This window comes from Herpailurus yagouaroundi, unplaced genomic scaffold, assembly GCF_014898765.1.
Source record: "Herpailurus yagouaroundi ecotype Mexico unplaced genomic scaffold, PumYag 140, whole genome shotgun sequence".
Classification (NCBI taxonomy): domain Eukaryota; kingdom Metazoa; phylum Chordata; class Mammalia; order Carnivora; family Felidae; genus Herpailurus; species Herpailurus yagouaroundi.
In genome coordinates, this window is record NW_024412395.1 from 66700251 (window position 1) to 66714958 (window position 14708).

The following is a 14708-nucleotide window of genomic DNA, read 5'->3' on the forward strand; positions in this document are numbered from 1 at the left end:
AAAAAAATTTTAATATTTATTTTTGAGAGAGAGAGAGAGAGAGACAGTGTGGGGGGGGGGGAGGGGAAGAGAGAGAGGGAGACACAGAATCCAAAGCAGGCTCCAGGCTCTGAGCTGTCAGCACAGAGCCCGACATGGGGCATGGACCCACAAGCTGTGAGATCATGACCTGAGCTGAAGTCAGACGTTTGACTGAGCCACCCAGGTGCCCCCAAAATGATTTTTTTTATAAGGAAGGAAACCTAAAAGCAATGAAAGATGTCGTAAAAGGTAGATTGCACTATTTTTAACAAAGGTATTATACAGCATGTGACTATAGGTAAAAATACTGTATTCTATATTTGAAAGTTGCTAAGAGAGTATATCTTAAAAGTTCTTATCACAGGGGGAAAAATGTATGTAAGGTGGTGGATATTAACTAGACTTAGTGTGGTAATCACTTTGCAATATATATAAATATTGAATCATTATGTTGACACCTGCAGCTAATAAGTCATACATCAATTATATTTCGAAAAATGTCTAAAAATAGGAAAATATTAGACAATAAAGAGTAATAGCCTCAATATGTAAATAATTCATACAAATTAGTTAGAAAACACTCAGGTCCTAACTAAATAAGGTAAATGGGCAAAGTCCTTACCTGGAATTTTTCAAAACCAGAAAAACAAAAGATTACTAGATATGATAAACTGTTTTATTTTCTTAATAGTCTCAGATTTGCTGTACCAAAGACATACACATTTCTTAGATTTTTCACCTTAGAAAAGTTTTTAAAAAGTGAACATAGTACTGAGAGAGTGAGGTATAGTGAGCTTTCTCGAACATGGTTGGTGGGTGTACAAGTCAGCAAAATTATCTGGTTAGCAATTTTGAAAATGTGTGTCAAAAGTCTTCAAAATCTTCACCTTTGAGCCAGTATTCCACTGCTAAGAGTCTATCCTAAAAATAGATATGTAACTAAAGTTGACAGATCTTTGTACATAAGAATGTTGATTCAAATGTTATTTTTTGCAATAATGGTAAAAATGAAAACTATGTGATACTAGTACAGTGGTTAAGTCTTGATATTTCAAGAAAGGACATAAGTGACCTTGACAATGTTAGGAAGAGTTTCTAATGAGGGATGGAAATGCTTATCTTAAATGAAAAAAAAAACAGGGTAAAAATATTCCGCATATAATATTGTACTCCCTATTTTATTTAAAAAAAATTTTTTTTAACGTTTATTTTTGAGACAGAGAGTATGAACGGGGGAGGGTCAGAGAGAGAGGGAGACACAGAATCTGAAACAGTCTCCAGGCTCTGAGCTGTCAGCACAGAGCCCGACGCGGAGCTCGAACCCACGGACCGCGAGATCGTGACCTCAGCCGAAGTCAGCCGCTTAACCGACTGAGCCGCCCAGGCACCCCTGTACTCCCTATTTTAAAAAAAAATCACAGGAAAAAGCCAGGAAGACTATACTGAAATATTAATAGTTATTGTCTTTGTCATGGGATTGGGAGGGCCATCACTTTATTCTTTTTTTCTGTATTTCTCAACTTTTCTAGAGTGGATATTCATCCCTTTTATAATGAGAAACCTTTTTTTTTTTAAGTGAAAGGAAATCCACATATAAGTTTTAGTGAAGTTCAAAAGATTCTCCTCGGGCTTAATAACCTTCACCTGTGAGGGCTGCCCCCCCACCCCTTTTAACAAAGTATCCAAATGTGGGAAAGTGCCCTACTTATAATCATCTCAAGGTCCAAGCTACTACCCTGACACTTTCTAATTTCATAAAGCCACTAATTAGTCTAGCTATCAATGTATTCTGAATTGAAATTATATTTTTGTTTGGTATTTCTTTTCCTATTGTAGGAAAATGGTGTATTTCATTTTATACCCATTCATATATTTTTGTGTTTTATCCTCTTATCAGTCTTTACAGCTCTTTGAAATATCTTAAAACATTTCCATGCAAATGTATTTTATCCTGTCCTAAGTGATTTAGGATTTTGTTATTTCTGTTAAGTGCTTGTATCGAATAGAAGAGAGCTATCAAATGAGAACTCATTTTTAGTAAGTTTATTTGATCTGTTCTTGCTTATAAAATGGTCTCCCCTCCCCCACACACTTCTGATCTTGAAATAATTTTGTTATCTTTCAGGCCATCTGCACTTACTGATCCCACCCGTTGTTTAAGGTACCTACTCTTGTAGGCAGATTTGGCCCCATCCTGCATTGCTACCAATGACTGTGGATAATTTGTTCTGTTACGCATTAAACTGTTTCCTCTTCTGCCAACTTAGAGCTGACAAACCATACTGTGTGGTGAAGAGAGTTGTGCCCTTATGCAGGAAGTTAAAAAAACATCAGTGCATGTAGTCTCTATCTTAGAGAACCTTGAATTGTGGAGCCAAAGTTTTATTTATTTATTTTAATCATAAGGAAATAACAAGTAACAATTGTATGGAGAAAACAGAGGATTATTCAAGCATTTAATCTGACAATACATGTCTGGGGTTATAGAACATCATTAGTAATTTTGGTACAAACTATTGGAAATAGAAAGGATTAGTAAAATAGTGATGCCTGACCTTTTTCCCCCTGACTTTACTGTGATACTCTTTTTTCCCCCTTCATCGTATTTTACATTTATTTTTCCTTTGTTTCCACAGTTTCCCCCCCACCCCACCCTTTCCCACTTTTTAGGGCCTGCTGGAACAGACTATATTTAACCTAGTTTTTCCCCACGTTTAATAAAATATTTTAATTGTTCTATATTTCACAGTATATTCATCAGTTACACTTTCGCTGTTCCCGCAAAGCCAAGCAAATATATGGCTATTTGAAGACACTGTTTTAATTACTGGAAAATTAGCTGGTAAGTACAACACTTCTTCTCAACTTGTAGGTAAAAACTTAGTGATAATCACTTTAATTATGTTACTGTAGTTCTTCACTAATGAATTCATGTTAGTTGTAAAAGTCTAAATTGCTCAAGGATGATTAGTACTGCTGTAAGTTGATCTTAACTGATTCTTATTTCACTGTCAAACAACAATATGGGGGTTTGTATAGTGGGAATCATTCTGTACTATTTTAGCATCCTGGCCCCAGTAGGAACATTTGAGTTTCCGAAAGACTGCACTGAGATTCTGAGCTTCTTTCCAAGTCACATCTCTCACGGAGCTTTAGTGGTCAGTGAAATTAGGAAAAGGTTGGAACTTTGGGACTCTCTAATGCAGGCACTTCCATCCCTGAGTGGGAAGGGCCTGAGAGTGGGTAAGGTCTTTCCATAGCAGGTGGGATTTACCCCACTTGCATATCCCATGGGCCAGATACAGGAAGCTTTATTTGGAGTCTGATTTAAACTATGACCTCTAGTTCTGCTTTACCAACCCTGAGAATGACAGTTCCAGCATGACCTTTACCCCCCTGCCATCTTCCTTAACTAGTTCTTAGGGGAACCCCCACATTTTGCACTCTTTTACTGCATGTTATATAAAACCTCTATCGATGACAAAAAATTTTTTTTGTATTGGGGAATCGATGTTTAAGACTAAAGCATAATAGTAATGATTGATTGGTAAAGGCAGAGAATCCTCAAAGTAAGAGTCCAATAAGAGTCATGATAAAAAGAAATTGTGAAAGTTCATTTTCAGAAGCTATCTTTTTTTTAATGTTTATTTTTGACAGGAGGAGGGGCAGAGAGAGAGAGAGGATACAAGTGGGAGAGGGAACAGAAAGAGAGAGAGAAAGAGAATCCAAATCAGGCTCCAGGCTCTGAGCTGTCAGCACAGCCCAATGCGGGGCTTGAACTCACCGTGAGATCACAACCTGAGCCAAAGTCTGATAATCGACTGAGCCACCCAGGCGCCCCTCAGAAGTTATCTTATTTCAAAAATATTAAAGAAAATATTTGGAAAAAAAATTAAACCAGTGTGTGATTTACTGAGGAAATTACCAGAATCTTACTCTTGAAATCTAATAGATTTAATAGAATTTTGAGTTGCAAGTTTGCTTTGCCTGGCAGGATGGGTGCATGTGGCATGGTGTGCAGAAGGATGAAAAGTAAATAGGAACCATTTACCATAGAGAAAGGCTACACGTTATGCTGCTGGGACCTTAGTAAAAACAGTCCCTCTTCAGCAGCACCTTCTTGTTAAGGTTGTGTTTTGACACATTCCTACTTCATACTGTCTTCTTCAAACCCCATTACAAATTGTAATTTCCTCCAGAATATATGAAATAGATTAGTGTGAACATGTCCATATGCCACTCCTTTGCATTTTACCAAGCAATGGTGAGCACTCATTTATCTGGGAGATACTGTCTATATCTCCATGAGAACACTGTGGGCTCTCTTGAGTTCTCAGCTTCCTTTTACTACCTCAGTGTCCTAAGAGTTGACCCATTGAAAAGCTAAGCAGGAAAGGAGGGGTGTTTCTGCAGATGATAAATCCTTCCTTGGAAGATACACATCCTCACTTCTCAACCTCCATAAAACATTAATATTTTTTCTTCCAGGATTTGATCAGACAGGTGTTCAGTTTGTACAATGAAAATGTGTTAGGTTTGTGTGTGTTTGTGATAAAAAGGGAGCAGGAGAAATTAGAAACTTCAGGAATGTACAAAACCTTAGAGAGGCTCAGGCAGACATTTTACTTAGTGTACATGTTTTCAGTTATAAGAAATTTGGGGCTTCAGCATAATTAAGGCACATGTATATTTTTAACTTTATATTTGAAAATAACTTCAAATGCAGAAATAATTTCCAAATATAGAAAAGTTGCAAGGATAAAAGACAACTCCTGTATACCCTCTACTCAAATTTAGCTATTGATAACATTTTATTCCATTTGCTTTACTACATGTGTATTTGTGCTCTGGGGATGCATACTTTTTTTTCTGAACCATTTGAAGGTAAGTTACATGCATCGTGGCCTTTTACCTCTAAATACTTAAGCATGCACTTGCTAAGATTTGGGATATTAAGTGGCCACAACACAGTTCAGCCAATTTAATGTTGATAGGATAACTTACCATCCAAATTCCAATTTTGGCCACTGGCACTTTTTTTTTTTTTTTTTTTGTCACTCCAGTTTAGGGTCAAATGTTACATTCAGTTTTCATGTCTCAGCCTCTATTAATGTGAAATATTTCCACGGCACTTTTTTAAGGCAGGTATTTTAACAGAGTAAGGTGTAGATAGTACTTGTAAAGTGATCAGAAGGTATTAGATTATACCCTCAATTTAACCAAAGAAGAGTAATAAATGTGTTGTTTTTAGTTATATCTCTTACTTTCCAGGTATTAGTTTTTCTAGCTTCATATGTAAACAATACACTGATTTTGAAAATTATGTTACATTTTTGTCATGTTTTGTGATGTAACTATTTCGAAACTGACACTTTAAAAATTCTAATAATTGAACTGATTGCTTTCGTCTTTGTCAGCATCCTTAAAGTCCAAAGCAATAGCTGATATTTCTGATGAGTTTCAAGGATTTAAGAGTTGACCCTTAAATTGTTAAAAATACATTGATGACAGAAATATCAATACTATCACTGAATTTTCACTTTGTAAGTTATATTAAAGGATAGTCAATTCAAAGTTATTAACATGAGATAACATTTATCAATTGAATACCTGACATTTGGATTGGTTACAGCACATTCTGGCATGCACCATTAGCTTGTGTTACAGAAATGAAACCCCAAGTGAATCAAATGGGCTAAAATGGTCGGTATGCGGTTTCCTAGAGTAAAACCCAAAAAGGATGAAGAAATTCTGGGCAGTAGAATCAAGTGGTCTCCAGGATAAAGGTGCCTTGTGTGACCTAAAGAAAGGAAGATTTCTTATTTCAATTCAGAATTTAAAATATTAATTATAAGGAGATGTTAATGTAACATGTCCTGAACAATGATGTTATGCCTAATATGCATTTGTTTTGTCCATTTGTTAATGAAGTTTCCTTTTTCCAGATGCCAAATCTCAACCAAGTGTTCAGTTTTCAAAAGCCTTAATTAAACTACCTGACAACCATCATATTAGCAACGTAACAGGCTATCTTACAGTTCTACAACAATTTTTGAAAGTGGACAATTTCCTGTATACAACTGGAATTATGCTCAATAAATCAGGTACTATCTAGCTTTTATACAAATAATACTTAAAAGAAACAGTATATAAAGCTAGTTATTAAAATGTTATAAGGCAATTTCCTTTCATCCAGTGAAAGAAAAATTATACCATAATCTTCTGCATACATTATATTAAATTAATGAAAAATTTAATGTACAGGATATTTCTACCCAAAGAAAATAGTAATGGTACTGTATAACTTTGCAGGTTAAAAAAATACATAAAAATGAAAATTTGACCTAAAGACATTTATACATGTTTTTAGAATTTGACCTTCAATTATTATCAAATTAATCAGAACTGTCAATAATTGTTAGACATAAAAAGTTTATAGATGGGAGTAACTAACTGGAAGTTTTTCTTAAATAAATTTGATATTCTAAGTTAGCAAAATTATAAGTTTTTAAAAAACATATACAGTTGACCCTTGAACAATGTAGAGATTGCCTCCCCCCAGTTAAAAAACTCGTATAACTTTTTGATTCTCCAGAAATGTAACTACTGATTGCCTACTGTTGACCAGAAGCCTTACCAATAACTGTCAATTAACACATATTTTGTATATTATATGTGTTATTTACTGTATTCTTACAATAAGCTAGAGGAAGGAAAGTGTTAAGAAAATCCCAAGAAAGAGAAAATACATTTATGGTACTGCATTTATCAAAAACAATGCACATGTGCACTTCAAACCCATGTTATTCAAGGGTCAGCTGTATTCCAGATTCAGCAGCATATATATATATTTCTCTCTATATATATATACACACACAGTATAGGGCTGTCACAACCTAACAGGTAAGAGGATGATGGGCTTTTACATTTTATTTAATATACCCATGAATAAACCCCGTAAAATCTCTCTTCTCTCTACATCCACCTTTGTTCCACTATTTCTACCACCTGTGGCAACATATAACTGAAACTCCACTGTTTTTAAAAATCACCTCAGTCTATAATTTTGATGATTTCATTTAGGTCAAATTTTGTTCCATTTCATTTGGGGAACAACCAGAAATTAGAGTAATAAGCATATAGATGTTTTGGTTAGTTTTGCTTTTTTTTCTTACCTATTGTAGCTGATGCTATTGGTGCTCCAGCAAGATGACTGTCCCTCCTCTGTTATGGGCCTGTGTTTCCTGCTGCACACATCTGTGACTCTGCCTAAAGGCATTCCGTGGTCCAGCAAGTAGGCGAGGCCCTCACTAGGGCAAGCTCTCAACTAATAGACAAGAGTATAAAGAGAGTACATATCTATTCCTTAATACATCTTTTTTTGTCTTCCTTCTTCTTTATATGTCTCCACTCCCTCAGTGGTGGGTACTTCCTCCCAAATTGATATCTCAGGCTTAGCTTCTTGAAGAAGCCAATCTAAGACACCTGCCAAAATTTTCCAGATGGAAGTTATAGGATGCTCAAAATAAAAACATTTACAAGGATGGGACCAGTCTACCATATCACAAATGAAGCTCATGTGGTCCTGAGGACTTTATGGTCAAGATTCATTAGGTCCAGTGGGAAGGGGACATAATGGGTGCTTCCTTCCAGCATTCCTCTACCACCTGCTTTTGAGACTATTCATTCACTGTTTCAGTTATCCTGAGAGTGCTGCTAACATTTTAAAAGTTCTAGAGCAGTGCCACCAATGGCAATGTTCTTCTGGTCTATCCAATATGGTAGCTACTAGCCACATGTGTCTGTTGAGCTCTTGAAATATAACTAGTACACTGAGGAACTAAAGCACTAACGTCCTTTAAATTGCAACATGTTGCTGGTGGCTACTGTATTGGATTGGCTATTGTATTGGATAGTTCTAGTGGTCTGTGAGTAAAAGTTTTTTTCAAGTTGCATCCTTATCATTATCTTTTAGTCTCTTTTTCTTTTGTACCATTCTCTTTTCCTTCTTTTTTGAGTTGAGTTGGCCTTATCTCACATGGTGGGGAGTTGATCTCATAATTTCAGCTGCATTTAGGATGTAAAGCCACTGATGCACAGAACCGAGGGGTGGGAGTGGAGTGAAGAGCAGGCACCTCAGAAAGCCAGCTGGCTTTACTAAACAGTTTGACATAAGAAATTATAACTACTTACAGATTACCTAATAATTTATTTGTGCTTACATTGGATTTGTACTAGTGTAACTGGTCTACAAAATATGTATGCCATTACTTTGCTTATCTTATATTAGTGTTTCAGGAAGTTTACCAAGGCTAATTGTCTTCTATTTCATTGAAGTTTTTCATTAAGCCAGTAATTGCTCTGACAGGTGAAGATACACACCAGATATAGTAGTAGTGATAATGAGAATTCCTTTCCAGGGCCTGGAAGGCCCTCTGTTATTTCTACCTCTTTGCCCTCCAACCTTCTTTCATTCTTAAACATGCCAAGATCACCTCTGATTTGGGGGTTTTTCACTTGTTTCTTCTTCCTGGAAAGCTCTTCTCTGAGGTCTTTGTATGGATGGCATCTTATCATTTGGCCACAGCTCAAACATCCCCTCTTTAGAGAGGCAACTTTTATGACCATGCAATTACATTGCCTTTTCAGATTTTCCTTAAAGCACTGATAAAACAGCTTCTACCATACATTTACATTCCAGTGGAGGAAAAATTGACAATGAGCAAAGAAATGGAAAAAAGCATTCTTGATGGTAATGCAGATTGTGAAAAACATATCTCAAGAGATCATGTACTCACTGTGTCTTTGGAACCAAGATGAGTAGGTGGTGCCAATAGGGGCTCTGTTAGAAATATTTGTTAAATGAACAAAACTCTAGCTTTTATTCAAAGATTCAGGTTTATCTACAAAGAGCAAATTATATATAATAAATACACTAGAGTCAACTCATTCTAATGTGTTAGTAAATTACTTGTAAAATCTAAAATTATCAAATTATTTGTAGAAAATTTATATTAAATTTTAACATCGTAACCATATTACTTTATTCATTATAAATATTCTGGTATAGATTATTTTTGGCATCGCTAATATTTAAAAACAAAACAAAGGCATTTTCTACTCTTTTCCTGTCAGTAATAGAGAAATATAGGTAGCTCCTGATGTTTAAGAGGGCATATTATAAATTGTATGTATAATTATACTTTAAAACCTTAGGCAAAACACTATAACCAATTCTTCTCTTAATCTCATTTCCCTACTTTCAAGCTTTGAAGCCTAAGTAATATTGTATTATTAATATTTAGTCTGTTTATATTCCTTCAGTTATGCTATTAATCAAATATATATCAAAGCTTATTACTTTTATCAGCAAACAATATTGCTGATTTTGTTTCATGTTTGTCAAACCTGTGAAAATTTGCATTTTGAATCAGAATGTTTTTTCCACAAGGTAACTTCAAGGAACACAGCTCAGTCTGTTGGTTCTTGTACTTGAAACAGACACTCTTGGGGACAGGAGAGACTGGCTTATAGACCCAAATCTGCATTGATGACTTGAGGTGGTAGAACCTTTATTTGGGTAGGACACTTGTGAACTGTATTTTTTTGCTGTTGTTTTGTAGGTTTTTAAAACATTGAATTAGGTTCTGGTGACCTTAAATCACATGACTCTGAAAGAATTAGATCTCTGGGCTCATGTTGATTTGTCAAGTTACATGAGTATAACCTATATTTATGATATATTTTACAATTCTTTCATGAGAACCCAGTATCTATTTAATATTAAAGTGGATAACCATAGGTGAAATAAATGAATTAGATATTTTAGGCCCATATTACTTTGTTATTAATATGTAACTACAACGTGTATTTTACATATGGTTTTAATAAACTTCTTTTTTAGGTTTTGAAAGTACTGAATTGACTCCTCTTGCTGCAATATGCGTGAAAATATATTCTGGAGGAAAAGAATTAAAGGTGGATGGCTCTATTCAAGTTTCTCTCCCCCTTATACATACAAATGATGTAAGTGCAGGGGATCAGATACCTGCCTGGACATTTGATATGAACATAGGTATGTGAGCTACGTGAAAATACTCTGAATATTTTCCTTTTGGGTGTTTGAATGTTTGGTCTTAAAGATAGGTTTCCATATTACTATTAAAGATTTTTTCAGCTTTATTGAGGTATAATTGGCAAATTTTTATATGCTGACTATAGAATAATTAAAAATTAATGTGTCTTATTTAAAACATTAAAATATATCATTTATATTTGAATGATTTATCTTTAGGAGAGCACTAAATCAGTAATGTTACAATTCTAAGCACTTTATCAATGACGAGAATTTGCCCCCACTTTGATTAATATAATACAATTGTGGGGAAAATGATGCCAATATGTTACATGTAAAGAATAGTATTATTTATTCACATTCCTTTTTTATTAAAGTAAGCACTATGCCCAACATAGGGCTTGAACTCATAACCGAGATCAAGAGTCGTGTGCTCTACTGGCTGAACCACCCAGTCACCCCTCCCTTGCCTTTTATATTTCCTAAGATCTTTAACAGAAAAGTATAAATAAATTTTTAAAAAAACTACTTCTACTCTTCTAGGTTTTCGTTTTGATAAGCAATATGAACTTATATCTAAAAGGTTGGTTAAGGCAGTTAAGAAATGTATGTTAATTTCATGAAAATAAACGACATTCTGCTATTAAGATACAGAGTGGTTATTAAAAAAAAAAAAAAAAATCTCAGGTACCAATTTTGGTCCTGAGTTTAGTCTCCGAAGTAGAAGTACTTTTTCCTTCTCTGCTTCCCTTGGTTTTGTTCTTGTGTTTCCATGTAAATAAGAGGAGTGTCTTTAAATTACTAAAAAAGGGGGGAGGGGGCGGGGGATATGATCCACAATTGTTTTGGATGAGTCAAGATACAGAGCCTAGACAGTTTCACAGGATTTGATTTCTCTCATGTTTTCTCTGTGTTAATACCTTTCTGGGATAAGATTTACCTTCAGAGTGGCAAGAAGAGAGTGTAGGTGTTCTGACTTGACACACAGGTTGAAGTCCAATGGAAAGAGATTCTTTTCCCAGTAGCAATTGTGCAAGCTCTTGGATTCACTGCAGTTATAGAATTTTCATGCCCATCTCCGAACCAGCCTTTGTGGTCTGCAAATAGAACGTACAGATTTATTTAGGCTTAAGATTCTGTGTTGGAGGCCCAAACTAATCATGTGGACTGAGAATATGGAGCAGTTAACCTTCAAAAGAGATTTGGAATGAGATTTCACTGCAGTTGGATTGGAAGGGTAGTTAGGCAAAAAAAAAAAAAAAAAAAAAATCCAAATACCTGTTTACTACAAAATGTAAACAATAATATATAGTTGCCACTGTTTTTAAAAACATGTATATAAGTAAAAAGGATAGTTGTAAGAGAAAGTCTCTCAATGTGATTCTATACTCAGTATTGCACTTCTGTCACCAAATGTGGGGGTGTTTTTCTCACACCAAGCAGTTCTCTACCAGCTGGGTATCCTAAAATTCAATTCAGACACTACCTACCTAGAATTAGCATCAGATTCCACAGGTTAAAGGCTCAGTCTTCCAAGAGTGTCCCCTCACCCCCACCTCAGAGGCCAATTACAAGTCCAGTTTATCATCTGTGCTTCTGACCAACTGGCTATAAACTGGAGGTTCCCATGATCTTCTCCTCAACCTTGATAGTTGCTAGAACAGCTCACAGGAAAACAGTTTACTTACTATATTATCAGTTTATTATAGAAGAATATCCTCTCCTCTGGGTGCATCCCCTCCCACCACCTCCATGTGTTCACCAGCTCTGTTCTTCGAACCCTGTAGTTCAGGTATTTTTATGTAGGCATGATTGTCATTGACCATTGGTGATTGAACTTAATCTTCAGCCCATCTCCCCTTTCTGCAGGAGTAGGGTGAAGCTGAAAATTCCAACCTTCTAATCACTTGGTGGGTTTCCCTGGCAACCAGCCCAATCCACAGGGACTTTCCAAAAATCACCTCATTAACATGAACTCAGGTGTGGTTGAAAGTGGCTTGTTAGGAACTACAAGAGGTACTCTTTCCATAGGTAACATTGCATTTTATTACATAGATAACTCCAAGGATTTCCAAAGCTCTGTGTAAGGACTGGGGACTAAAACCAAATATAATATATTGTAATCATTGGATTAAGAGCTCTAAGCCCTAGATTCTAGTCCATTCACCAGCAGTGTGATTTTTTAAAAAAATGTTTATTATGACAGCGAGAGAGATTTATTTACTATGAGCGTGAGCGAGAGAAAGAGAGCACAAGCAGGGGAGGGGTAGAGAGAGAGAATCCCAAGCAGACTCTGTACATCAGCACAGAGCCTAAGGCGGGGCTCGATCACGAACCCATGAGATAATGACCTGAGCTGAAATCAAGAGTCCAGTGCTTAACCAACTGAGCCACCCAGGCACCCCACCAGCCGTGTGATTTTGAACAAATCACTTATTTGGGCCTGAATTTCCTAATTTGTTGAATGAAAGAATTGTTTTAAAACAACATTTTAAAGAATATCTGTTTTGAGTTCTGATTTCTGATTATTCGTCCTGACAGAGGCTTTGTACCCTCCAGTAACAAAATTTTTAAATTCATATATTCGATATATAATGCTTAATTGTATGACTATTTAAAAACCAGTAAGTTGATCCATTTCTGTCATTTCAAGTTTGTCTACCTTATTAAATACTGTTTTACATGTTGTAGGTATATCATTACAGTGAATTAATAAACCAAGTACAAATATACACTGAACTTATAAAAAACTTCGTTATGCTGAACTTTATAAAAGATCTGGGTTTTACTGAATTTTTTTCTATGGATGGCATTTTATTAGATAGTATTTTTAAAAACATTCTTAAAAATTTCGTTCTAAAAGAGCTATGCCGACAGTAATAGACCAAAACAGTATTTAATAAAAAAATTAATGAGGCCATAAAACATATATTACAAGTGTTTAATCAGAATCCTGGAACAGGTGACAAATAGCCACCTATTGATAAATTTGAATTTCACTATTCACATCCTTAAAACCTATCTCAATATGTACAATTTAAACATTATTCGGAGAGTTGTGATTTCTCTAAATAATGTGTACATTCTTAGTTTATTTATAATGATTTTCTTTCCTTTAGTCATAACAATCATTCAAATCATCCCATTGTATATATTATAATATAAACTATATTTTGATATAATATGTATTATCTCATGATAATATATTGCCAGAGTCTTCATAATTTTTTAAAGAGTTCTGCAAAAACAGTCTATACATGACTATCAGCAAACAACTATCAGCCTTAAAGATCTATACACTAACTGATTGGGATTTTTTACTTACCTTTTTAGGTGCTTGGGTAAATCATGGCCAGGGAATGGTCAAGGAACATAACAATCACTTCGTCTGGACATATGATGCACCACGTTTGGGCTACTGGATAGCTGCTCCACTTCCAGGAACTAGAGGTATTGTAAAAATGAAACAAAAGGCATTTGAAAAAATCCAAATAGTCAAACTGGAATTGATATCACTAGATCTCGATTTTATTCTAAACTTTGCCACTTACAGACTGTATGATGTTGGAAAAAGCTTCTAGTCTGTTGATCTCTGCTTTCTTTTAATTTTTTTCATGTGTATAAGAAAAGATTAAGCTCTGTGAACTCTGAGGTTTTTATAGCATGATGTCTGATGAATCTGTAAAGTGTAAAGTTTGTTCAATAAAGCGTTTACTTTTCACGATAAATTTTACCCAGATCAGTTAAAGCGTTGGGTTGCAAGCAACAGGAACAGATCTTAGATAATTACATAAAATGTATTAGGATGCAGGGAGTTCATAGGATCCCAGGGAAGGCTGAAAAACTAGGTTCTAAAAGGCAGGAATCCTAGCGCACCCGGTTACCAGGCCTACTTGACTGTCTTTGCAGAACTGCTGCTCCATGTACAGCTGACTCCAACCCTTTGGGATCTTTCCTCACACTGTTCCTTCATTCTAGAGATAAAGAGTTTGGTTTGCCCAGACATGGGTCATGAGCACACCCCTGGGGTGAGGGCTATTGAAAAATAGTGTCCCCAGATTTTCTCAATATAAGACATGTGATACCCCAAATGAAGGTTGGCCTGACATAGGAGCTGAGGGTGGACAAAAACTAAGTCTTGTCCACTAGGAATGATCTATTCATGTTCTAGGTCAAATGAGTATTTTATTTTTCCTAGATTGGACATGCTATCAGATTATTTATATGATTTAAAGTAAGGAAATCCTATACATGCATCTTGAGTTGTGTAAATCTCTCAAAATACTCAAACATTGCATGTTTTATCCATTAAATCTTCTTACAGTCTTCTAACCTGTGGTAGTGTAGTCTGATTGCACCACAGGCTTAGTATCATTTTCTGGGCCTTTTGGGTGCTCACTGTATCAATTGAATTGCTTCGTGGCTTTGCCTGTCGCCAGCTTTGCTAAGTCAGCTTCCAGCCTTCACCATCTTCTTCCTCTGGTCTCTTACGACATTCTCCTTTAACCTGTGGGTTTGTTTATAAAAACAAAACCAAGTAAAACCATCAGGGTCATTTCAGTGAAGCTTTGGGGGAGTGTGAAGGTTGAATGCATATGTCGTTCCTACATCT

The 14708-nt window shown here is 35.5% G+C and overlaps 1 protein-coding gene and 1 long non-coding RNA gene across 2 annotated transcripts in view; one reads left to right on the forward strand and one right to left on the reverse strand.

The window, feature by feature from the left end:
• FAM171B (family with sequence similarity 171 member B) overlaps nt 1-14708 on the forward strand; it is a 67472-nt gene that overhangs the window by 43722 nt on the left and 9042 nt on the right. Inside the window, exons 3-6 of the mRNA XM_040475596.1 lie at nt 2771-2863; nt 5967-6125; nt 9926-10096; nt 13430-13546. Of these exons, the coding sequence (XP_040331530.1) occupies nt 2771-2863; nt 5967-6125; nt 9926-10096; nt 13430-13546 (540 nt within the window). The remainder of the gene's footprint in view (nt 1-2770; nt 2864-5966; nt 6126-9925; nt 10097-13429; nt 13547-14708) is intronic.
• LOC121030803 (uncharacterized) lies at nt 4690-7296 on the reverse strand. The gene is made up of 2 exons (XR_005790419.1): nt 7197-7296; nt 4690-5821 (listed from the first exon to the last, which is right to left on the reverse strand). It is a non-coding gene; the product is annotated as an uncharacterized LOC121030803 (long non-coding RNA).